Here is a 23,491-nt window from a genome sequence, read left to right on the forward strand (position 1 = left end):
TGTGGATGCGCAACCTGGGACACACCGGAATGCCATTCAAATCAGCGAATCCATTGGATACGATAACTCTAATAACATCGAGAACGCGCTTTGGAATCGAGAGTGAGTACCCCAAAAAACGAGCTGCCTTTTGTGTCGTTTGGGGCCAAAACTTTCCAGACAACAGCCTAAAGGACTCGATCGATGAGACGGCCGCCTGGGTCGCGTCCCTGGTAACCAATAGACGGGGCTGTCCTCGCAGCAAACGCGATACCCAAAAAGGCTTAACTTTTTCGATCGTACGCGTCGACTTTCAGTTATAATAACATTATTTCCATTGTCGCCCACATGTCAGAGTGACGGGAAAAGGAGAAACACGCGGAAGGTTGTGTCACTAGGCGCGTATCAATTGGAACATGGCGCCGCAGTCTCATCAGGCGCGATATGACACATAGCAGGCTGGAACTAGGCAGCAATTTGGACACCAAACGCTGAAGGCAGTACTGTCCACCAGAAAGCAGAAAGATAGATCATGTAAACATATCATATATGCATAATAGCCTCTGTGAGAAAGACACATTCGGAGCGCCTGATATAGTGAACTCCCCTCCCATACGTTGAACCATTCTTTGCTCGTTCGTTACTTCGCCTTTTGCCAGGATGGTAGAGGACGTCGTAAGAGATGAAACATCTGCATTGACGGTTCAGACAACGTGTAATAAGAGAGAGAGAGAAACAACAGACCTCGAAGGACGCCGCTCCTCATCCAAACAAGAAGCGCGATGGACGCTAACGCGCGAAGGTCGCCTTAACGCTGGGAGGCTTTGTGAGGTCTAGCAACGAGTGAGCGACGAAGCAAGGTAGAAGAAAAGGGCGACAGACCTCGACAAACCAGTCTCGCGGGGCTACACAGTTTGAAAGGAGCTGGCCGAAAGTGGGGGTGGAACAAACCCAAGGTCGAAGCGAGGAGAAACGGTCGCTTATAAGCTAGAGAGTCAGGTCCAGAATGCCAAATCCAGTCAAGGGAATGGAGGTGATTGATTTGAGATAACGGCGAGCAGCAGCTCAGCTGATCCGACTAATCCCAGCGGCACTGCGAGCCATGGTGGTGGCTCAGATTCGACGGAAATAAAAAGGCCAGAAATTCCAGGTCAGCTCAAGATCCAAGTAGACGCTCGTTAAGATATCACAGTTAAGCTTAGCAGTGAAAAGTTAAAGCGCGAGCCAAACTAAGCCAAATTCGATCAGATCCTTCCGGGAGCTCAGTCATCACTCGTTACATCTCTTCCATCCACTCTACATCGTCTTCACTAGTAGGAGGCAGAGTCGTAAGCGGATAGCTGGCTGTGGGTGAAGTGAGGTCCGTATTCTTGCATTCGAGTCTTTTTTTGTCGCTAAATTTTTGCGTTATCTACCCCTCTCCAGTTCAGAAGAAGTCCGGATTTCGAGTATGGCGTTCCAGTATTCCAGGAAGGGTTGCTTCAAGTGCGGTAATCGTGAGTCTGGCAAGCATTCGCCACGGCCCATATATTGAATTTTCGCAAAGTCGGTCATATTGCCGAGAACTGTTCCTCGGAGCAACGCCTGTGCTACAATTGCCGCCAGCCTGGTCACGAATCATCTGCCTGTCCTTCTCCTCGTACTGTTTCTGCGAAACAGTGCTACTCTTGCGGCGGTGTCGGTCATATTCAAGGTCTGTCCCGCACTCGTCTACCTTAGGGGACCAAGTCTGACGTCCGTACCAGCGGAGTGTCCGAGTTTGAGGATCCAGCAGCAAGGTAGCAATCAGAAATGCTACGTACGTTGCCGTCCATTTTTCTGATCCAAGTCGTCACTAATTTTCTATCCAGAACTGCGGCCGTTTCGGTCACATTGCTCGTGCCTGTCCCAACGGAGCCTCCGGAATGGGAGGCTTTGCTTCTCGGGCTCCTCCTCCCGGAAGGGCCCTCAATACTGCTACGTTGCCACCTGTAAAATGCTATAGGTGTGGAGGTCCCAACCATATGGCTAGGTATGTACCTTCTCGCTCTTCTTTCACCGTCTCACCTCCTTCTGCAGGGACTGCCTTGCAACCCCCGGTACGCTTGGTGAGACCGCTGCTATTGCGAACAAGAACAAGACCTGTTACAAGTGCCAACAGGAAGGTCACGTAAGTGTTCCCGGATCACTACCGCCGCCGTGTGATGTTCAATCATTTTATAGATTGCCAGAGACTGTCCCGAGACCGAGACATTTGTTGCTTAGGAGGCTGTGGTATCGCTTTTCGAAATTTCATGATGCATACTGTGGACCTCGCTTCTTTATATGTATCATTGCTCCATAATAGCGTTATATCTTGTTGGGCATCTTTATTATTTCGAGTAGAGCTTTACGCCGAACGAAGTGTAATTGAAAGCTGTATTTTCAGTCATCGGAATTCAAAATATTTTCAGAGCGCGATCTCAAGAAAATTTGCCGCAAGGTGCCGCGTTATTTTCCTTCAATCGCAACCAGCAACATGTCGATGATTTCCTCCGCCTTGTCCATGGCTGCCCAAAAGAGCAGGCCTCTCATCATGCCGCATGTTCAACCTGCCGCTCAAGCCTGAACAGAAGAATTTTTCGTGCGGCACACTCTTTGACTTTTGATCTTTTTTTCGACTTTTCTCTGAAGAGGCGGCATCGCGTCGCGGTTTTTGCACCACACTACTCGTTCATTAGAGCAGTTCCGGAGGACCCGTCCTACTACTTGCTACAGGTGCGGTGAAGGTGAGTTTTCTCGCTAGTTAACATACAAGGGTCCTTTCTAACAATTTTGCTAGCTGGACACAGGGCCAATGAATGCACCAAGGAGCGCACATGCTATAACTGTGGGCAACCTGGTCACGTTTCCTCTGACTGCGATGCTCCTCGGAAGGTCTCTGTCAAACGGTGTTTCAGCTGTGGTGAAGAGGGACATGTAAAATGTATGTTTTATTCTGCCCTTACTCCCTTTTCCTCAAGGCTGACAACGTTGCCAGCTGAATGCCCTCAATCAACGTGTTTTGTGCGACTAATCTCTCCTGCTTGTCCTGTTCTTTCTCTGACATTTTTTCCCTCCACTCTTCAGAGATGCGGTGAAACAGGTCACATTTCCCGGGATTGCTCCAATGCCCCCGTGGAAACGGATCGCATGAGAACTATCAAATGTTACAAGTGTCAACAGACAGGACATGTATGTGTTTTCTAACTTGGTCGGCGTGGAAGTGTTGCCAACATTCTCAATCAGATTTCGAGGGACTGCCCCGAGACGCAGCAAATGGAGTACTAGGAAAATTGTTTACTGGAGCCTACTGTATATCTTTCCGAGTGGTCGTATTTACTCGTATATAGCGTCTCTTAAACTACAATTTAGTAGAACCACAAAAGCATTTTTTTGCACTACAAAAGAAAAGCCGGCGGCAAAACACGGTTGATGAACTTGTTCCGGACCATTTCTCGCCTGTTACCCAGAAGGCCTACATATCATAGAACCCTCTTCAGCTTACCCAGTTTCCCTCCATCCGGAGAACAGACATACCATGAACAAAAAATATTTCCGTGAGGCCAGTATTCTTCTCATTCTCGCTCAGCTCTGACTTTGCTGGTGTAGATACAAGAGGAGCGAGCTATACGCCATAGTATCGGACGTGTCTTCCTACCCCCAATTCATCCCTTATTGCACCGGCTCGCGTATTTTGCACAAAGCTACTCGTGACGGGTCTACGATAATGGACGCAGAACTGACTGTCGGCTTCATGGCTTTCCAGGAGAGCTACGTCAGCAAAGTGACTTGTACGCCTTTTTCATCGGTGGAGGTATGTTCAATCCAATCGTTTCTTCGTCTATCTGCAATGCTGAAGCGAGTAGGCTGTTGCTTCGTCCTCAACGCCCATGTTCAAGTCGCTACAGACCATATGGCGGTTCCAACCGACTGGTGAAAAGGAACACAATACGCTGGTTTCCCTCGATCTGGCGTTTGATTTCGTGAATCCGTTTTATGCGTCGCTGTCTTCGACGTTCTTTGATAAAGTGTCGGGAGGGATGGTAGCGGCGTTTGAAAAGAGGTGCGAGGAGGTGTGCGGTCGTGGCCGTGTCTAGGTACGGGCGCTCGATTGTTCCAACTTGAGGATACCTGCTTAACCAGAAACTAGACCGTCACGGTACTCCTCTTCACTGCCTCGCTGCCTAGAGATCACGCCTTGTCGTTTGGAACTGCCTTTTAAGTTCCGTTGCAGAGGAAGTTTTCTGCTAATAGAGTCCCAGGGGTTCCTGTATGATAATGATCTTATTTTGAAACTGTCTACCAGTCCCGCCAAGCACTGTACCCGAGGCAGTCTCTCGTGCAAGTTTTTTCTATCTATGAGCATCAGCTATAACGGAAGCTCCAACTACGTGACCCCAAGACGCTGATAATTATATATGGTCTAGTGTCCGCGGTAAACGGCATGTCACCTACATATATTGGCCCGCTGTTCAACCCGTTTTAGAAAACGAGGATTCAGAATGGAATTGTTTATGTGACCATCTCGTTAGGAGAAGGGTTTGCGGTTCGAAAGTTGAGAATATCATCATCTTCTGGCGGTATTGACTAATATATTGTTAGTTTACAGTATTGAAGGTCTGTTAAGTACATCGTGAACGATTGTACTTCTTTTCGTTTCCTCGTGGCTGCAGCCTCCGGATAACCCGAGAGGGGCGCATTTTCTTCACGACGGTTCACTGTTGCATCGGTTGCTGATTGAGTACGCTGAGGTGTTGTACGGCGCAGTACTTGTGCATGGTAAGGGGCCGATGGTATCCTCCTCCTTAACTTTCACAGCTTCCTTCCTGTGTAAACGGGACCAAATTTGAAACCAACGACATCACGTGGGCGTGTTAGTACAGATGCAGGTTAGACACAGTAGTACAAGTACAGGGTGGTAGACTTTGCGTGATACTGACACCGGCTTACAGTTTACTTTGGGTACCCTTAGGCCGAGAAGCGGTGTACCCGATTCTAGGGAAATGACACCGAATGATACCAAATTTTCCTTTAGTTTCGATCACAAACTCCTCCGAGTTTAAGCCCACCAATTGCCCAACAGTCGGATATTTTCTCGCTGCAGTATCGAGCAATCAGATAGATAGACACGATGAACAACTGGGGGGCTACCGACCAGTATCATCTGGAGCGATGGAGATGAGGTCACCGGGCTGAAATCCGAGACGAGCCCCATCCGCAGCATCAAAGCCGACAGTATCATAAGGTTCGTGGAAGGAAGCTGATATTGAACTTGCAGCTTCTTCCCCCTGGAGTCTGGGCACATCGAACCGCGTTCGAAGAGTATCGAGGTGGTTGGTCATTCTTGAAAGCCACTAGCATTTTGCGTTATATATAGAGCGTTATCAAAGTGAGTGCCGCGGACCTTTATAACATATGGAAACTTCTGTTCGTCGAAGAGGGTCTGAGTTTCGGGCGTCCGGAAGGACTTGACCCAAGAATAGACGACATGGAGGGAGATATCGGCAAGACTAGGAGAAGTAGTATCGAATAACCACTCTCTTCCATCGTGGAGCTGTTCCTCAGTCAAGGCCTGGAATAGAGATAAGATTGAGCGCTATGCCAGTGCGCTTGGATAATAGGACCTACCAGGTGCGCAGATAGAAGACTTAGGTACCTCCCGCGCGTAGCCGCCAGGACAGGGACGGATATGGGACCCAGCATCTAATGTAGGAATAAGAACCAAATGCAATGACAGAGATAATTGAGAGCATTATACAGATGATCGATCCTTAATGAATGCTTCTGGGAACTTCTCCCATGGAAGGAGAGGAACCGCAAGGGAAAACACTATGCTGTCGACATAGTGCTTGGTGTATATCTTGATAAGAGTCGTGTCTAGACTGCCTCCCTGCTTTCGCGGAGGAAATAGGGTGCCATGGCCTGTGGTAGTGGGGAATTTTCGTTCTAGAACGGAGCAGATCAAACTGAAGGGCGGGTTGAGGACAGAGGAACGACATATAGGCAAGGTGAAATGAAAAACCTAGTGTCACAGTAGACGTCGTTTCCGATGGCCAACACGGGGATGCGCCTGTATCCCAGACCAAGCAGCTCCGTGATCTCAGGTCGCGGCAACAATGAGGCGACCTAATGATTCATTGAGGGCGGATCATAAATATATGGAATTTGTGAGGTGGTGACATACTGACATTGACTTTATGATGAGGTATGTTTTTGAGTAACAAGACGTTGTCAACCTTCACTGAGAAGGGAGAAGCATCATAACTGTTCCGAAGAAGAAGCGGTCGATTTTCAGTACCGAAATATCAGGACGCTGTAAGAAACTGACCGATATATAACTACAGAAGGGGGCTCGGACATGGTACTGCCTCGCGGGTGCTAGTAACCAGGGAAGGCGCTTTTATGTGGCATTAGGCTCCGGTTCAAGATTGCCGACCACCGGAACAGAAAATACGTGTACAACATGCTGGGAAAATGACAAACGACAAGCGAGAGAAAGCGACTTCATTCCCACTTGCCATTGTTCGAATCGAAGACATGAGACGCAGGCGAACGGCGCAAGTTACACGGGCCCCGCACAGGCGCGTGTAGGACTCTACGGGGTCCAGTACGCGATTTTCGAGGCTTAAACGGGATCTACAACGCGATTTCCCTACTGAATCAGCCTGTATACAAGCTACCAAAATAGTGTAGGATGAGCTAAAAGAAATTCAGGACGGAGAGGGGTGGGGAGCACTGAATGAGTATAATAATAATGAATTCGAATTTCTATTGAGGGTCCTAGGGAAGAGTGATCGGGGGTCAAAAAAGCAGTGTCCTCACCTCGCCTCGTTGCCGTCCGTTGCCAAACACTTTATTTCAATCTCTGACTTGGCCCATTGCCAGTCCTTCTTCTCTTTCTATCGCCCGTCGCCGTTGTCGTTGTCGAGCTCGTTGATCTTGCCTTCTTTCCTAGTAGCGAACAGACCTTGACAATGGCTGATCGCCCTCCTGCTTCCAGCGCACCGTCCTACAGTGGACAGAGCGACTACAGTCACGTCGACCCATATGCTGATCCTTTCGCTGACCGTCCTCGACAGACCCAGTTCTCTGAGCCTGAACGACCATACCATGCCCATGCTGGCGGTACGCCCCGCCCTTATGAAAGTACTGCTTCTCTACCCGAGTTTGGCGTACGAGAGGGTGCTGATGGATACGACGACGAAACACTTGAAAAGGAACCCTTGAATGCGGGGGGCTTCGCTGGGGGTTTCTATCCTCCCAAGTATGTGCTTCATCTCCTGCCTGCTCTCTTTGAGACTCTAACCGTCATCACTTTAGCGTCGATCCCAGTGCTTTCGGCGACCCTTATGCCCGCCCACCATCCGTCATGTCGACGTCTACGAATGGCGTCGACAGTGCATGGCGCCGCCGCCAGACCATCAAGCGTGGTGTGACGCGTAAAGTCAAGCTCACTAATGGAAACTTCATCGCTGAATATCCAGTGCCGACACCTGTTTTCAGCGCGGTGGAAGCCAAATACGCGTCTACCCAGACGACAGAATTCTCGTGCGTCATCCGCAGTGTTCTCCAGAAATAACGTCCTCTCATTGACAGTTCTATACAGTCACATGCGATACACCGCAGCCACCTGCGATCCCGATGAGTTCACCGAAGAGAATGGTTGGTCTCTCCGGACAAAGATGTACAACCGAGAGACCGAGATTCTCATTGCGGTCACCTCTTACAATGAGGATAAGACCCTCTATGCCCGTACCCTTCACGGTGTCATGTTGAACATCCGTGACATCTGCAAAACCAAACAATCAAAGTATTGGCGCCGTCAGGCCGAGGAAGGTAACCCAGGATGGCAGAGAATCACTGTCGCTCTCATCGTTGATGGACTCGAGGCAATGGACAAAAGTGTCCTTGATATTCTTGCCACCGTCGGTGTCTATCAAGATGGTGTCATGAAAAAACAAGTCGACGGCAAGGACACTGTCGCTCATATATTCGAAGTATGTCAATTCATGCTCTCAACCACCTTCGTTTGCTTATGCTCGCTTATAGTATACGACCCAACTTTCCGTCGATGCTACACCTCAGCTAGTGCTTCCCCAAGCCAATGACCCGAACAACTTGGTTCCTGTCCAGATCATTTTCGTCCTCAAAGCGAAGAATCAGAAGAAGATCAATTCTCATCGTTGGTTGTTTAATGCTATTGGAAAAATTTTGAATGTACGTGATCTCATCATTTTCTGTTGTTGAATTATGTTAACGCCACACATAAAGCCCGAAAATTGTGTCCTCATTGATGCTGGGACTAAGCCCGGTCACAAGTCCATCTACTATCTGTGGGAGGCATTTTACAATGACCCCAACTTGGGTGGTTGCTGTGGTGAAATTCACGCCATGATTAAGGGTGGCAAAAAGCTCCTTAACCCGCTCGTTGCTGCTCAAAACTTCGAGTACAAGATGTCCAACATCTTGGGTACGTTTCCTACTCGATTTGACTGTCTGTCGTTTCTCACTATATCGCAGACAAGCCTTTGGAAAGTAGTTTCGGCTACGTGTCTGTGCTTCCGGGTGCTTTCTCAGCGTACCGCTTCCGTGCCATTCAAGGGCGACCCTTGGAGCAATACTTCCATGGTGATCACTCTCTTGCCGACCGCCTCGGGCCAAAGGGTATATACGGCATGAATATTTTCACCAAGAACATGTTCCTGGCTGAAGATCGTATCCTTTGTTTTGAACTGGTTGCGAAGCGAAACGATAGATGGGTCCTAACGTATGTCAAGCCGAGTAAGGCCGAGACGGACGTGCCCGAAACAGCAGTCGAGTTGATTGGCCAACGTCGTCGTTGGTTGAATGGTTCATTTGCGGCCTCCGTGGTAGGTGTATTATCGCTATCCGCAGCTCGCCGATCTCACGATTCTGTTAGTATGCTTTGGTCAATTTCTTCGCTTTCTACAGGTCTGGTCATGGTATCTTCCGGATGTTCTTCCTACACGTTCAGGCATTCGTATGTTCACCAAGTCCATAAAAATCTGCACAATCTGATTGTCATCTAGTACAATGTCTTCTCCCTGGTTTTCACTTGGTTTTCTATGGCAAACATGTGGCTTACTTTCAGTATTATTATCGATCTGTGCCCCGACCAGGATATCATCATCTTTGGGACGGCGACGGTGGTAAGTGGCTAGCAAATTGTTTGAATGCCTGTATAACGTGCTACTTCACGCAGACTCACTGGGTTAATCTGGCTTTGAAATGGATTTACTTGTCCTTCTTGGCGCTGCAATTCATCTTAGCCTTGGGTAATCGACCGAAAGGTGAACGAATGGCTTATACTATAACTTTATGGTAAGCGCCGCTGCAAGCTTCAGTGTTGTTACCCGCTAATTACCTTCAGGGTGTTTGCCATACTCTCGTTATATCTTCTCGTTTGTTCTTTCTGGTTGACCGGCAAGGCATTTTCGGTATGTTCTTTGACACCTATCCAGCGCCAATGCTGAGTTGTCGTATAGAACATCAGCAGTGACTTGCAAAACAAGTCGACGGGCGAGGTTATTGCTTCATTCTTTACACCGCCTATTGGCGCGCTAATAGCGGCAATGGTGTCGACCTTCGGTGCGTTCGATATCGCAGAGCTGAGGAGCATAGTCTAATCCTTCTCTAGGTATCTATTTGTTTGCATCTATTCTATACGTGGGTTCTTTACTCTCTCTTAACACCTTATCTTCCTGACACGTCGCGATCTTAGCGCGATCCTTGGCACATGTTCTCCAGCTTCCTCCAGTACCTACTCATTGCAACCAGTTTCACCAACGTCCTCAACGTGTATGCGTTCTGTAATTTGCATGATGTAGGACCCGTTATTGAAGCATATTTATTCTTTCTAACATGTGCCGCAGGTGTCTTGGGGTACCAAGGGTAGTGACAAGGCGGAGGCCTTGCCATCAGTGTCGTCAAAAAAGACCGAGGGTGCAGATGCTCCAGCCGTAGACGATACAGTCAAGCCGCAACAGGATGTTGACGATGCGTTCAAGGAGACGGTCACTAGAGCCATTACCAAGGTGAAAACTGTCGAGGTGGCAGAGAAGCCGACCATGGATGATCAAAACAAGACGTTCCGAACGCGTTTGGTCGCGGCGTGGATGTTGAGTAACGCTGCACTAGCTATCGCGATTGAAAACGTGAACGGGCTGCCAAATGAATCGGACCCAGAGGCAGACGAGGAACACCTTAGAACTAAGCAAAACACTTACTTTGCTATCATCCTTTATTCGACATTCGGTCTTTCGCTAGTGCGATTCATAGGCGTAAGTCATTGTTTTTGTGACGGCATGATTCTTTTGCTCATTTTTTCCCTAGTGCTTGTTCTACTTCTTCAAGCGGAACTTGTTCAGGTGCTGTCGCAGGAACTAGAGGCTATCTTTCCATTATTTCGCCATCTCTTGATTCATACACCGGACATTATTATGCAGTGCAAATGCTTTCATCGGATGTCCCCTTTCACGTATGACTTTCCCATCTCGCTATCGATTATGGCCTATTCCTCCCAGCGAGGTAGAAGTCCTAAAACTAGTAGGTATATATAAATTAGCATTAGTCATGGTCGGGTGTACGTTTATTCATGATACCAAAACATCGGGAAAGGATTATCTTTGAAGATGCAAGCTTTCGATGCTCAATTTACCGAGGCGGTAACATGGAGATATATATGTGTGTCCAAATAATACAAGTGGACAGTTCAGTCTCACGAATACATCCCTGCAAACTCATCTCTGCCATCGCGTCTGCCCTCCGTGCTGCTAGGAGGAATAAACATTGGCATGAAGGACCCAGAAGGACCTCCAGTAGTCACACGTGCAAATAACTCTTGTATGTCCTGCGGCAAGTTGTCTGGATCAAAGACAAGCCCGTTCACATCGTCTTGTGGAGGGCCTGGAAATGGTGGTGGTGGTGACTCTCCTTCAGACGGGCGCATCAGCGCACGGCGGCACATAGGACACGAATCATGCTGTATGATATGAATGCCTTGGGTCTGAATATGTATATGAAAACTGAAGCTCACCGAATCCTGGATCCAGCGAGATATGCTACAAGTCAAACGTGGAATCAAAGAAGCAGCCAGATCAACAGGTGACTCAACTCCCTCCTGCAGAATAAATGACCACATTGCCACTCTTGCGAAAGTCGGGCTACTCCGAGTTCTTCAATTGGGAGGGCCGGTGAGTCCATCGCCACTGCCATTTCTTCTTCAGCGAGTAGGGTTGTGAATGGTGTCAAGCATATCGGACACATTGAATCTGAACAGTGATGAGATGTCAAGCACTTTAGGACTTTTTGCTTTGCGAACCCTTGTGTCCTAGGTCTGTCACTTGCTTTTCTGTGAGCCGAGGTAAACCACGTATCAAGTCTTGGATTTGACTGTAAATGTTAAGCTTGACTTTCAAGGAAATGAATCCGGGTTGACGTACTTAGGAGAAAGTTGATGTCCTTCTGAAGACAGCGCCTCCAGCCGTTGCAATATGGCTTCTCTTATTTGCTCTCTGAACTGCTCGTACAAATCCGACTGCTCTGTGGAATGTTCCATGCCTTGAACTTACTGAACAGAAATGTGCAGAAATGGGATGTGAGGGTAAGAGATAAGCGCTCCTCGAAAAGTTGAAACGCGTCAGCTAACGAATCACGTGGATAAGATATTCTCAGTTGGAACTTGGTACTAGTACAGACAGCGACAAGATGATGAAATGCAAGGTACAACAGTGAAGATATGCTTGTAATATATCGTACAAGTGCGTCCCGGTTATGATGAGCAGCGGGATCAGCCTGTCATGAAGATGATAAAAATGCGATGGTGAACTTCAAATCTAGAACGGATTCTCGTCGTCGTCAACATCCATCGTCATCTTGGTCTGCTCCTTAGTATCAACGTCGTCGTCGGCCTCGCCTTCACCGTCGCTCGCGCTCTCTTCTTTCTGAGCGAAACAATTGGACAGGTTTAACTCCCCTGAAGTAGCCGTGTAAGATTGCAAAGCAGCCAAAACCAAGGTAAACATACTTGGTGAAGTGTTTCTTCTTAGCATCGGACAGCTTCTGGCTGCAGGGCGTCATCATGTTGTCTGTTGGCGAAACAAAGTTGGGTTTCCTACATCAAGGTCAGTGTTGGCTAATCGATCAGGCATCCAGCACTACTCACAGGCTCTTTGCCATCTTCTTTGCCAACAATGCCTTTGCACCCATTCCTGGCGCCTGATTAACGACGTTGCCTAACGGTGCTTGGGGCATAACGACATGAGCGGCCTGCGAAGGATTGTGGAGAGGCTGAATGGGAGTGACGTCGGGAGAGTCGTTGGGAGTCGATGTAAGGGACATGGTGAGCAACGGTGGTAATGCAAGCAACAAAACGGGATGGTGGTTGTTGAGAGAGAAGTGGTGGGAATATTCAAAGTTCGAACACGCCCAGAAAAGTCTTTCCAACATCACGTGGCCGTTATTTCTGCGCCACCTCGTCCTCTCTGCCATCACCATCGATTCATGGAAAAGTCTCTTCTGTTGCTCCCACCGGAGGTTCTACTGTCTATATTATCCATTCTTGACTTTAAAACACTTATAAGATGCAGACAAGTATGTTTTTCTACAGTGGCCACTACTAGTATATTTGACCGGCTAGTGAAAGATTTGTCGCAAGGCTCTCGAAATCATAGACAGCTCAGCATTACTCCAATACAAAATACATCTCGGCATGAATTGTCTTGAAGATAACAACAGCGGCCACTCCTCGCAAGAGCTACTTGAAAAAGTTCAGCAGCATCGCTATGCCTGGCAGAGTTTTAGATATTCTGAGCTGCTACTTTTACCTTGTGCCGGGAATGCCTGGGAGCTCATAGGCAATATTCTTGCCATTCATGTACCAGGAGTCGGTTTTACTTTCAATCAAATACCTTCGGCTCTTCGCGGTGTCCAGAAAATCTGCTGGACTGTCAAGAGCGCAAAAATTGGTGTCGAAGTGGAGGATTTCTCTATGGATCGATCCCAAGATCTACTGGTGGTCTTGCAAGCCAAGCGTTCGCTGTATGTGACTCGCTCTTTTTGTGATTATACTATATTTATGCGAGTACACCTTAGGGATGACTGCCTATTCCCTGTACACATATTAACAATGTCGGGTGACAAACATCCACTAGCGCATCGGCATGTACTTGAGGACGTAAAATTGGAGAACTCGGAGATGATATATGATATCCGCATATTCGGCGACCTCCTCGGCGTTCTCTTCACTGCGATTCAAGGCGATATTTCAATCCTCGTAATATGGAACTGGAAAACCGGTCGCATCAAGAAGGTTACTTTATCTCTCTCAATGTAGAGTTAAATGATGCCTTTTTACTCATTACTCTTTAGCATGTTACTGGGACGATGCTGGAACTGCAAACCTTCATCATCCTGACGGAAGACATTCTAATGATTGGGTCTCTGCAAATAAATGGAGAGCCCAGTCCGAATCTGAGAGTGTATCGTCTCGATGAAGAAGATTACGTTGGAAGTGACGTCTTGGACACCATGACATTTGTGTGTGCCCTCACCTTCCCGCTTCCGAAAGATGGTGTGGAAGTTGAAATTCGCCTTTTCTCCGACCCTCCGCCCGCAAAGCCGAATCAAAATGACGGACTTTTTATGACGTGCCACGACGACAGGCTTTTGGTCATTGGCTACGACGCTTATGTCAGTGACACGGAAACCGAGTATTATTCCTCCTTTGTCCCACTGTCGTCTTTGATGGCCATGGTGGAAAGATGTCTCGCAACTACGAATTCGAAAGGAACGATAATACCTCATTCTGAATGGGCACACCATACGGAGGTAACCACGTCGTTGCTTTCGGATGTATGGATTTCCGTCGTGCACGGGATGAGGGCTATCACTCACGAAATCGACGGCACGCTTATCAGGGCGAGAATACTCGATTTCAATCAGTATGCGATTCGAAATGATCTTGAGGAAGGACGCGCGAGGACGAACAGTTACGAGATTGTAGGCGCGGAGACGCCCGCTGTCAGGGTAAATGGGAAGTTTCTTAAGGATGGAGACGGATATATCAACTCGAGTCTGAAGCAGCCTTACCGTGTCGTGTCCAGGGACCTGCCCAAGAGCATCCGGAAGAATGTGACGGATCTGATGTTAACGGAGGACTCGGTAGTCATGGTGGTGCGTTCCTCGATCTGCACGTTACTGGGTTATTGAAATTTTCCGCAGCTGAGGGAGGTTGAGAGCGAGACGTTTGGCATCCTGTCGTTTTGAGGAAGAAGAAGAGGATATGTTAGGTGTAATAATGTCAAGGTGATACGCTAGTCGTGCTACAGGTTACGTTGCTTTACTCTTTGCGACGGCCTCAAGTGGCGTCAGCAGACGGACATTATCTGTAAGGGCCGGTATTGGCTGAAAGGATAGGCAATTGTAACAATGGAATTAGTTATTAATTTGGGCCTGGCCAGGTGTTTCCTAATTCGGACGTGTTACAGACCGTAATTCTTCATCTGCTTTCCCGGACAAATATATAAGAAAGGGGCCTTTTCTTCTTCCCCCGTTCACATCCCTGCTGCCTTTCCTTGCCTTTCCTTTATTTCTCTCTCCTTCTACCACCCATGCCTCCTGCTGAGAATCTCAAGAAGCGCAAGATCGCTGTCCTCGGTGCTCGTTCAGTCGGTGAGCTCCTCTTGCTCAATGCACACGACTCCGACCTCATGCCCATACCACAGGAAAATCGTCTCTCATTGTACAATTCGTGGAAAACCGTTTCGTTGAAAACTACTACCCTACTATCCAGAGCACCTTTGCTAAGAGCGTCAGTTTCAAGGGTACGGAGTACGACTGCGAGGTCCTCGACACTGCGGGACAGGTGCGACCCTTGTCGGATCATGCCAGCGCATTCGACAACTAACCGATGTCTCTGTCTCTGTCTAGGACGAGTATTCTATTCTCAATTCGAAATACGCCATAGGAATTCACGGCTATGTTCTCGTATACTCTGTCACATCTCGGAGCTCCTTCGACATGATCCAGGTTCTGTATGACAAAATAGTCGACTTTTGCGGGGTCACCGAGATTCCGTGCGTGATTGTTGGCTCCAAGGTCGATCTGACAACGAGGTGAGCGCTGCTCCGTAATGAGCCAAGATATGACGCAGACGTATTTCATCTTCAGGCAAGTGTCCGCTGAGGATGGAGAGAGGCTTGCGCAGGCAAACAATGCAGTATGGGTTGAGACTAGTGCGAAGGATAATATTAATGTTGGTAAGTATCGCAGTGCATCTATCATCGTGTTACTCACCCTCGCACAGGTAAAGTCTTTGATCTCTGTTTGGGGGAAATCGAAAAACACTCGCCGACTAAGCAAGGCGAACCACCAGTCAGTCGTTGTGTCGTAATGTAGGCGTCACCTCGAGCTCCCCACCGTGCCATTCAATATGAATGGCTTTCTTCAAGTCGCGTGCATATGGCATGTATCTTATGTCTCTCTCATGGCTACAAGGACTACTAGACCTTTTTTTACTCTTATGACTACAGCATATGTCCTCTTTCCGTTGTATATTCTCTGTTCCTGTAAGTTAAGAACCCGTACCATAGCATCCTTTTCAATTTCTTTAAAACTCCTACTGCTACAGATCATACAAATTCACGTTCATTCACGCCGAACCGTCTCCTAGGAACCTCATCTTCACCGCGCGACCTTTCAGCCCCACTGCTCGCACCACTTGTGGATCTCCAGGAACAAGATCGATGGCCTGGTCACTGAATTTCACATCCTCACCATCGACATTGAGTACTAATCCCTTCACGGGCTTCTTCGTCGATAGTGTGACCGATTCGCCGTCCTGGGCAACCTCGGCTTTCAAGCCAACATCCTCGAGAGCCGGGAAATCAATAAACTTGAACGGCTCCGGCCTGAGCTGATGTCAAACAGAGCTCTATTTCCACGTTAATGAAGACGACACACCAGTTCGAGTATCTTCCTAAGACTTCTCCTCTCTCGTCCAATAGGCGAGCCGATACGATGATGACCCTGGGCACCTCACTCCACTTTTTCCTAGTCTCTATACCCGGCACTTCTCCTTGGAATAGTTCGGTACTCGAATTCGGCGCTAATACCACCTGCTTGGACCAACGGTTGGTCCACTCAGAATGTAAATCAAATGAAGTCACATCGAGGGTAGCCTTCTTTTCAAAGAGCGTACTGTTTGTACCCCAGATCTCCAGGATAGTATCGATTGTGAACTTGGCAGCTGACCGATAATCTGGGTAGGTTTCCTTTTCCTTGCGGGTCATTCCAACGGTGTAAGGCCGCAGTTCTCGAGAAATCGCGAAGTATGCCGGCTTAGGCCTGAGGAAGTAATCCGCAATTGACCACGAAGTTGTTGGCCAACAGTCATTTAGCTATATATTCACCTGAATGAAAAAAAGGCTCCGAACGAAATATCGACAACTGACCTGCCATACGAGAGCGCCCGCGGTGTATTCCCTTCCCATACCACGCCAATTTCGTCTCCAAAGTCGATATGCAGATGCGAGCGTTTCGGACTGCATCACTTGGGTGTAGTATACATAGCTGTGGTTGTAAGTCGGGATTATGAATCGTGGAGCCGTAAATTTTACCTTTCCATTTCAAACGAATGTTTAAAGTTTTCAACCAGGTACAGCTGCCGACCAGGTCAAAGACCAGCTTCTTTACTGATTCCTTACACCGGTGCTTACCTCCAGCCGCCTTTCGGATCCCGCCGCCTTGTTATGATTGCTATTGACTCTACACGGTCCGTGAGGAGCTAGCAAGGACATAACATAACATGATTATCCACCTGGATTGTGGGTATCGTTGCGATTTGTCACCACCAAGCCAATAGTCAACTGTACGAAGGTCGGGGTAACCTTCCCTGTAATAATAGATGTCAGTCTGCTGTACATACCTAATCACCCAACGATATGAAACGTACATGCCGAATTCTGATACGAAGCGACCGGCAAGGATATCCCAGTTGTGCCAAGGCTCTTGTGATCCGTGCCAAACGTTCCCTACGAACAAGCATGTTGAAAATATGCGGGACCGAATGCCGAAGAAACATACACTGATGGAGATCCCCATACTTCTGGTCTCTGGTATCCTTACCGAACCCACTATACGGCGATGATCGATGATAGTATACGTCAGAGAACTGTTGCACAATGGAAGGCAATACACGTTCATAGGTATAGCGTGCAGGAAAGTTGGTCTTTCGGAAGTCAGATTTCTCGTCCGAGTAATCCAGCTCCAAATTGAAGGATTCTGCAATCTGATAATCTTTGGCCAATACTCAGACAATAGCAGGAAGATGAAGCTGAAGCTAACCTTCGTTATTTCCAGCTGATAGATGAGAAGGAAGTCAGATGAAAGAAGATCAACAAAACAGCCAAACATACCGAAAATAACGATGGAAGGATGGTGTCGCAGCCTCTTTACATTCTGTACGGCTTCCTCCTTCACAGAATCGAGGAAGGAGTCGTACGCAGGGTACTAACCGCGAAGATGTCGTGAGCTTGGGTGAATAATTAATTTAAAAATCATACCTGGCCACAACCAAACATGAAGTCTTGCCAGACAAGGACTGACGCCCGGTAAGATCAGTTTTTTGAGGCGTATACTAGTATGTTTTAACGTACTGCCGAGTTCTACCACACGGCGTCAGAGCTAAAATAGAAAGTATTCCAACATAACGTACCGTCACAGGTGTCATAGAACGAGTCATGCTCGTATATGCCTCCTCCCCAAACACGAATCATGTTCTGATTCCCGTCGACTAGAAGACGCAGCCATGCCATGTACCTCTCAGGTGTCATGCTGAACACATGTTAGCGTCCTGCGACCATGTCCTCTGTCAAGAAATGCACCCACGTTGTCAAGAAAGAATCTGCCGGAATCCAGTTGGACCCTTTGCACAAAGGAGAAAACAAAAGATCGGGGACCGTTCCCTACCCGCAGTGGCTGCCCACTTACCTCCACAGAAAATACGGATGTTATTAATTTCGAACAAGAATGTTCTGCCTTCTTCATCAGCGAGCGGATCTTGTACCACCCTAACGCGCCGACAGGCTATCCTCTGTATCATCCGGTCAAGGACATGTCCACTCAAATCGGTGATTTCGACCTGGGCGGTGTACATTGCCTGTCTTCCGTATTTCACGGGGTACCACAGTTCCAGCTTGCCTGGCTCAAACTGAAACGATACCGTACCATGGCCGGTGTCGGTGGGTATCTTGTCGACGGATACTGGAATGGAACCATCTGATGCCTTAAGGACAAACGATGCGAAACCCGGTGTCTTCTCTGACAAGGTAAAGCTAGCGGAAAGGTCGACGCTTAAGGATTCTGAAACACGAGTCCTGACGTCGAGGTCGGTTATTCGACTTTGGTACGTCTGGAGATAAACGGGTTTCCATGGTCCGACAGTCATGAGAGTTGGACCTTCATAAGTCAGGTCAAATGACCTCGTTTTGAGTTATTGCTCGAAGAACGTACCCCAGTCCCAACCATAACTAAGAGATGACCACATCTCAGCCCACATATGAAATTTAAAAAACAAACTAGACTAACTTGTATTGGGCTTTGCGAACATGAAGACGACTCGAATCACCGTTCCATAGATTGAGCTTTTCGTGTTGCTTCTCAATTTCCCTTCCCTGGGAGAAGCTCAGCTGAGTAACTGCATCCGATGGCGACAGACCGAGTCGGACGGACCTTGCAGAAGGCGCTCTCGAAGTCAAGGACCAGGGCATTAATGCCTACTTTCAGAAGAGACTTCGCAGACGCTCTGTACGCGGTGAACTGATTCTCCGTACTGTATTCATCCATAAGAAACTATTAGAACGATTCCAGAGTATTGTGCTCACGATAGGATCTTCTTTTCGTTCTAGAAACAATCCGATATGTTCAATGTTCTTGAAAACCCGCAGTGGAATAAGTGTTACCAAAGACACGCTGACAAAAGTGTCGAGACCATCAAAAACAAGGTCGACGTTAGGCGCTCTAAGCTCATCTTCAGTCACCTCAAAGACCGTCTTGAAGGACCATGAGCTCTCGCCGACCCCTTGAAGCGGTATCAAGACACGAATCCAGTATTGAACCTTCATTCAACCTACATTGTACATCCCACTCTTGCAGGCCTATGAACTTTGAGAGAAAGAATCAGATGACTAATTTCAAGCTCAATGTAAATAGTCGTACTGGATCAGGTATCTTCTTGTGTTTCAAGAGCTCAACGTGAACGGTAGTCGGAAATTGACTTGCTTGCAGCCATTCACTGTCTTTGGTACCTTCGCCACCTCCGATTTGGGTAAACGACCAGTCTTTCAGCTGGCGGACGACCGTGGTCATGGTTCGAGGAGAAGATGGGAAATGTGAATGACATGGTGGAATCCAGATAAATTTAAAATCATCGAGCGATCACCTGTACGTTGTCTAAAAATGATATCATCGTAATATACCAAGGTGATACCGATAATTCTCCGCAGGCTCAACCCCGGTCGTCTCCTCCAATACTCATGGGTATTATAAAATTCGCACTAAGGACTCTGCTCTCTCCCTTAATCCCATCCCGTTTCTCTTTGCGAGGATCTAGCGCTGCTAAGTGTTGTCATTTTAATAACAGGTACATCGACAATCCTGAGATACCTGCCAAGATACAGACAGTAAACGATACTTCGATCTGAGCACTTTCCATTGAGGAGTAACGGTACGTTGAGTGAAAGTACTTCGGTCAGAAATGTAAAGGTATATAATTAAGAGACAACCTTGGACTCTCTTCAACACGGAAGCCTCTGCCTCAAGTTTATCAGCGCCTCGTTTGTGAGAACTTTCCTCCAGCACGGCGGGTGGCGTGCAAGTTCCTATGATGGTCCCGTATACCCAATCAAAGGCCTCAGTCAGAACGTGACACCGAGCAGCTGTGTCCCCTAGGGCAGAAAGCATATCCAGACCTGTCTGCTTCTGTTGAGCGAATTTGCCATGCACAATCAGACTTGGACGGTTTGGTTACCTATCAAAGATCAGAAGACATCGAACGGAAATTTTAATAAGGACTATACCTCCAGAGTGAAAGATCTGCCGGCTTTTATGATATCAAAGCTCACACCGTGCTTAAGGGCGGAAGACAGGTGAAGTTGATGTTCAAGATGATTACGGATTTTGGCGATCCCGGTGAAGTGATAGACTTCCTGAGAAGAGTGGCACAAAAAGTGCTGGAGTTCCTTGCACTGTAAGCATGCAAGAGTCCCGCATCCGAACGCCAGGACCTCTGCAGGAATCAACCCACTGGGCATTGTGGGCATACAGTGTCTTGCGAACAGCCGAACTGTATCGCTGAAAAAGGTGACGAATGGTGGCTCCGTGACCCTTCTGTTCCAGCGAGACATTTTGCTCAATAGGCTGAAGACGAGAGGCGCCAGTTTGGTATTGACATACAACTCTCGATCGCGAACGGTAGGACACCCCAGACACAACTTCGCGCAGGATATCTCGGCTTAAGGTATCCCCATATCCAATGCTGTAAGCGAAATCGAGCAAATCGACGATAGAAACTGGAGTGGCAGATGTCCAAGATGACCTTCTATCATTAAGAAATTTCGAACCATTTCCTCCAGACACCGAGTTACAATCTCCAAGAGAGGGCTCTGGGAGCCTGTGGCAGAAAATTTGTCGTATAATACGCGAGCAACGACTTTGATAGGATGCTCCTCGAGCGACGCAATGAAGTCCGATCCAAATCTAATGATGTTTTAAAGGTTGCCGTGAAGGAAGCGACAGGACAATATGGCGTACAATTCGGCGAGGTCGTTGTCTTCACAGTGCCTCAGTGCTGTCACGACGTGCTCCCACTCATCTTGACCGGCTTGTTTTCTGTGACAGAGGAGCTCCGAGATAGCACTCTTGAAAAAAATGCTGAACGTGGGCGTCAATTCTGGATGCGCATCTGCAATGCTAGTCATATCGAGCATGAGCGCCTCGTAATATTTCCAAGACGCGAATTCTTCGAAACCAAGTCTGCTGTCAAGTGCCATTCGATCGAAGATGACGGCGCATTGGTCGGGATGAGCGACCTTGATACACAACTGTACTAATTTCGTGATCGCGGAAGGGTCGCCGAGGAACCTATCTAGGCGAGAGCCGCAACGCAGGCCAGGCGGATTGTACACGTCCTCGTCGTACCGAATGCGCGGGTATGCAGGAGTCTCTTCAACGGCATGTTGGATACACATAGTTACCGCCAAATTGACCGTAGCAGTATTCTCTGCCCTTCTATTATGGATGGCTTCTATTAAAGGCATCCAGACTGCGGCATCATACAGCTGGGACTGAAGTTGGGGGAATATCCTAGAGTGTAGGTTGTCAGCTGGGGCCCCTGAAGCCAACAAGCTCAAGACTAACATTTCCCTGAAATAAACGCAATCTCCGTGCACAATGACGCCACACATCCAGTCAACTTCGTCTACTTCGAGGGTCTTGATAGAAGCCGTCATGGCGTGGTTTTGTTGCTTGCACCATTCCTTGACTATTATGAAGTTTCCCACCTCTCTTGCCACATTCACTGTAATCTCAAGGAAGTTCGTCCTCATCGAGTTCGAAGGAAGATTGAAAACGAAGTCTGCGAAGCTACAAAACCTTATTTAGCGCGACCGTGGCTTTTAATTTATTGACTTACTTACAGATCCTTAATTTTGCACCAGGAAGTGGGAATTGTTTCGTATATAGAGACCAACACGGCGGAATCGACGATAACTCCATCATAGTTCTCAATCTTGCACGCATGTGCGAATCGAAGAAAAACATCGACGTCATTCCATCTCATTGACACATTGATCACCGTCTCGAAAGCCATCTGAAGGTCTTTAATATGTTTGCGGTGTGCGGTTGTAGCTTCTTGCCGCGACAAATGGTGAAAAGTATAGGCTAGGCTCGATTCCCGTGCCGTGCAAGCTAGAAGAAGGGTGTCAAGAAATTTTGTTTCTTTCTCGTTCGCGGACTTGGATTTCGAAGCTCGTAACGAATTGACAGTGTAGCGAAAAATGTCGCCAGTGGATATTTCGATATCCGACCATCTTGGTATAATCAATATAAGGGTCTTGGACCAAACTATGGTGACGGTTAATAGATCAGAAAAGATTAGAAGAGATCATAAGTACTGTGGATGAGGGTTTCCGCACTGAAAAGACCATCAATTCTTTCATTAATAGTAGGTAGAAAGAGTCAAACTACGCACATATTTATCTTCACGAGCGAAAGTTTTCTTCGTTGGTTCACCACTGTCGAGCTTGCCATTGATGATAGCGGAGTTGTTCAGATGCAAGTCCAGGGAAACGTTGACCGGCATCCCAGACATGTTGACCACGTAGGAGTGATGAACATACCTCAATGCACTTCTGTGATGATATGCCATGGTATTATCCATCTCACTGGCATGGTCACTCTGCCATTCGCTGACGCTTCCGTTCTCATCCTCAGGATAACCATTGTGGAATCCTCTGTGTTCAACTCCGTACGCAGTGTTGCGCGGCCGTGCTTCAACCATGACTAGGGATTCCGCAGCATACTCCACCTCCGCGATATAGAGCTCGAAGCCGAGCGCAGCGGCCAGAGGCTGCAAACAAGCCCAAGTGGCCCGGTCGGGGCCCACCAAATCCCTGTCTATGCAACCCTCAAGTTCTGGAAAGTCGTAGACGTTTTCAAGAATGTACGCCCTCAGAGAAGGTGCCGTGTAATGATTCCACGACGCGAAGAAGTTTTTTAAGACGAGGTGTGCTCCTTGTGCAGTTTTGGAGGTCGGGGCTTCGTGAGCAGCAGATTTGATTGCATTTTCGATGGTCTGCAAAGTAAGATGAAAAATCATAAGCGAAAATGCGGGATATTATACAAACATGAATGCCGAATGTTTTCGGAGGAATAACAGAAGTATTCATGCTACGATGAAGCAGATGGAAGTATGAGTGCAAGAGCAAAGTGACAAAAAAAGCCAGTCCCCCACTGTCACGCCGACGTGGCGCCTCCGTATTGGTAGCATTGTGCGCCATTGCACACGACGCCTCAAGCGACGCCCGATGCCCAACTCTGGAAACCAGGAATAGATTTATTGTTACAGTAACCTCTTGGTAACCTCCTTGACATAGACCCAGGAAGAAGTGGGGATATGATTGTGATCAATATCCTTCCCACATCGTGGGAGAGTACTTCGGGACATTTGAGAGTGTCTTCAGGACATTGAACTTGAATGTCTTCAAGACGATCATGATCGTAAAGACAAAACTTGAACGTGATGTGACATAACGTCACACGCGGACCGGCCCGTCCGGTAGGAGGAAGAGATGCTTATGCACGCCTCTCGCGAGTGGGATTTGACCGATTTCCCACTAGCGATAGATACTTGATTGTGTGGGTGGGTCAAAAATCGGTAGTGATGGTGTTGGTGCAAGTCGCTGAGACAGATGTGATCCTCTACCAAGCTTAGTCA

The 23,491-nt window shown here is 47.9% G+C and overlaps 8 protein-coding genes across 8 annotated transcripts; 4 read left to right on the forward strand and 4 right to left on the reverse strand.

Moving 5' to 3' along the window:
• Nucleotides 1-3,586: 3,586 nt before the first annotated feature.
• Nucleotides 3,587-4,076, forward strand: EV420DRAFT_1259601 (cyclase/dehydrase; the record flags this gene model as incomplete). The annotated part of the gene is made up of 2 exons (XM_060466964.1): nt 3,587-3,793; nt 3,846-4,076. Coding segments are annotated over 2 exons (438 nt in total), but the record flags the coding sequence as incomplete, so codon positions are not given.
• A 559-nt stretch (nt 4,077-4,635) lies between these two features.
• On the reverse strand, nt 4,636-6,646 carry EV420DRAFT_467657 (uncharacterized protein). The gene is made up of 8 exons (XM_060482247.1): nt 6,308-6,646; nt 6,168-6,243; nt 6,002-6,105; nt 5,738-5,945; nt 5,608-5,682; nt 5,384-5,551; nt 5,135-5,333; nt 4,636-5,077 (listed from the first exon to the last, which is right to left on the reverse strand). The coding sequence occupies exons 1-8, from the start codon at nt 6,337-6,339 to the stop codon at nt 4,926-4,928; spliced, it is 1,014 nt and encodes a 337-aa protein (XP_060338732.1). The 5' UTR covers nt 6,340-6,646; the 3' UTR covers nt 4,636-4,925.
• A 307-nt stretch (nt 6,647-6,953) lies between these two features.
• On the forward strand, nt 6,954-10,386 carry EV420DRAFT_1260200 (glycosyltransferase family 2 protein; the record flags this gene model as incomplete). Its single annotated transcript, XM_060466997.1, has 15 exons — nt 6,954-7,243; nt 7,300-7,527; nt 7,586-7,976; nt 8,029-8,196; nt 8,251-8,449; nt 8,500-8,849; nt 8,900-8,980; nt 9,030-9,149; nt 9,203-9,321; nt 9,371-9,437; nt 9,486-9,588; nt 9,638-9,666; nt 9,722-9,823; nt 9,873-10,280; nt 10,333-10,386. The coding sequence occupies 15 exons, from the start codon at nt 6,954-6,956 to the stop codon at nt 10,384-10,386; spliced, it is 2,709 nt and encodes a 902-aa protein (XP_060338733.1).
• A 1,252-nt stretch (nt 10,387-11,638) lies between these two features.
• Nucleotides 11,639-12,446, reverse strand: EV420DRAFT_1504582 (uncharacterized protein). The gene is given in 4 exon segments (XM_060471251.1): nt 11,639-11,942; nt 11,962-11,974; nt 12,026-12,112; nt 12,164-12,446. 4 exon segments carry the CDS (start codon nt 12,337-12,339, stop codon nt 11,835-11,837), a joined length of 384 nt encoding a protein of 127 aa, XP_060338734.1. The 5' UTR covers nt 12,340-12,446; the 3' UTR covers nt 11,639-11,834.
• On the forward strand, nt 12,447-14,462 carry EV420DRAFT_1504583 (uncharacterized protein). Its single transcript, XM_060471252.1, has 5 exons — nt 12,447-12,591; nt 12,644-13,038; nt 13,093-13,309; nt 13,369-14,172; nt 14,221-14,462. The coding sequence occupies exons 1-5, from the start codon at nt 12,502-12,504 to the stop codon at nt 14,263-14,265; spliced, it is 1,551 nt and encodes a 516-aa protein (XP_060338735.1). The 5' UTR covers nt 12,447-12,501; the 3' UTR covers nt 14,266-14,462.
• A 23-nt stretch (nt 14,463-14,485) lies between these two features.
• Nucleotides 14,486-15,658, forward strand: EV420DRAFT_1504588 (P-loop containing nucleoside triphosphate hydrolase protein). Its single transcript, XM_060471253.1, has 5 exons — nt 14,486-14,670; nt 14,724-14,863; nt 14,929-15,113; nt 15,169-15,257; nt 15,305-15,658. Exons 1-5 carry the CDS (start codon nt 14,610-14,612, stop codon nt 15,394-15,396), a joined length of 567 nt encoding a protein of 188 aa, XP_060338736.1. The 5' UTR covers nt 14,486-14,609; the 3' UTR covers nt 15,397-15,658.
• Nucleotides 15,585-19,359, reverse strand: EV420DRAFT_1686953 (glycoside hydrolase family 2 protein; the record flags this gene model as incomplete). Its single annotated transcript, XM_060479289.1, has 21 exons — nt 15,585-15,908; nt 15,961-16,397; nt 16,452-16,569; nt 16,617-16,660; nt 16,716-16,764; nt 16,817-16,891; nt 16,952-17,030; nt 17,083-17,295; nt 17,344-17,358; nt 17,415-17,508; nt 17,562-17,599; nt 17,714-17,832; nt 17,887-17,923; nt 17,989-18,456; nt 18,511-18,527; nt 18,586-18,671; nt 18,730-18,829; nt 18,910-18,929; nt 18,960-19,078; nt 19,131-19,161; nt 19,216-19,359. Coding segments are annotated over 21 exons (2,562 nt in total), but the record flags the coding sequence as incomplete, so codon positions are not given.
• A 145-nt stretch (nt 19,360-19,504) lies between these two features.
• Nucleotides 19,505-23,443, reverse strand: EV420DRAFT_1504619 (uncharacterized protein; the record flags this gene model as incomplete). Its single annotated transcript, XM_060471254.1, has 9 exons — nt 22,902-23,443; nt 22,243-22,849; nt 21,693-22,119; nt 21,415-21,639; nt 20,809-21,360; nt 20,594-20,754; nt 20,071-20,509; nt 19,782-20,008; nt 19,505-19,611 (listed from the first exon to the last, which is right to left on the reverse strand). Exons 1-9 carry the CDS (start codon nt 22,941-22,943, stop codon nt 19,505-19,507), a joined length of 2,787 nt encoding a protein of 928 aa, XP_060338738.1. The 5' UTR covers nt 22,944-23,443.
• Between the last annotated feature and the right edge of the window lie 48 nt (nt 23,444-23,491).

This window comes from Desarmillaria tabescens, assembly GCF_030435595.1.
Source record: "Desarmillaria tabescens strain CCBAS 213 chromosome Unknown EV420scaffold_2, whole genome shotgun sequence".
NCBI lineage: Eukaryota > Fungi > Basidiomycota > Agaricomycetes > Agaricales > Physalacriaceae > Desarmillaria > Desarmillaria tabescens.

Coding starts and splice junctions, on each gene's coding strand:
- EV420DRAFT_467657 (XM_060482247.1), bottom strand. CDS start 6,339: ATGTCCGAGCCCCCTTCTGTAGTTATATATCG. Junction 6,244..6,307: donor CCTTCTGTAGTTATATATCG/GTCAGTTTCTTA, acceptor TCTTCGGAACAG/TTATGATGCTTCTCCCTTCT. Junction 5,946..6,001: donor GACGTCTACTGTGACACTAG/GTTTTTCATTTC, acceptor CCCGCCCTTCAG/TTTGATCTGCTCCGTTCTAG.
- EV420DRAFT_1504582 (XM_060471251.1), bottom strand. CDS start 12,339: ATGTCCCTTACATCGACTCCCAACGACTCTCCCGACGTCACTCCCATT. Junction 12,113..12,163: donor AAGAAGATGGCAAAGAGCCT/GTGAGTAGTGCT, acceptor ACCTTGATGTAG/GAAACCCAACTTTGTTTCGC.
- EV420DRAFT_1504583 (XM_060471252.1), top strand. CDS start 12,502: ATGGAAAAGTCTCTTCTGTTGCTCCCACCGGAGGTTCTACTGTCTATA. Junction 12,592..12,643: donor CACTTATAAGATGCAGACAA/GTATGTTTTTCT, acceptor GGCTAGTGAAAG/ATTTGTCGCAAGGCTCTCGA. Junction 14,173..14,220: donor AGGACTCGGTAGTCATGGTG/GTGCGTTCCTCG, acceptor AATTTTCCGCAG/CTGAGGGAGGTTGAGAGCGA.
- EV420DRAFT_1504588 (XM_060471253.1), top strand. CDS start 14,610: ATGCCTCCTGCTGAGAATCTCAAGAAGCGCAAGATCGCTGTCCTCGGT. Junction 14,671..14,723: donor CCTCGGTGCTCGTTCAGTCG/GTGAGCTCCTCT, acceptor CCCATACCACAG/GAAAATCGTCTCTCATTGTA. Junction 15,114..15,168: donor AAGGTCGATCTGACAACGAG/GTGAGCGCTGCT, acceptor TTTCATCTTCAG/GCAAGTGTCCGCTGAGGATG.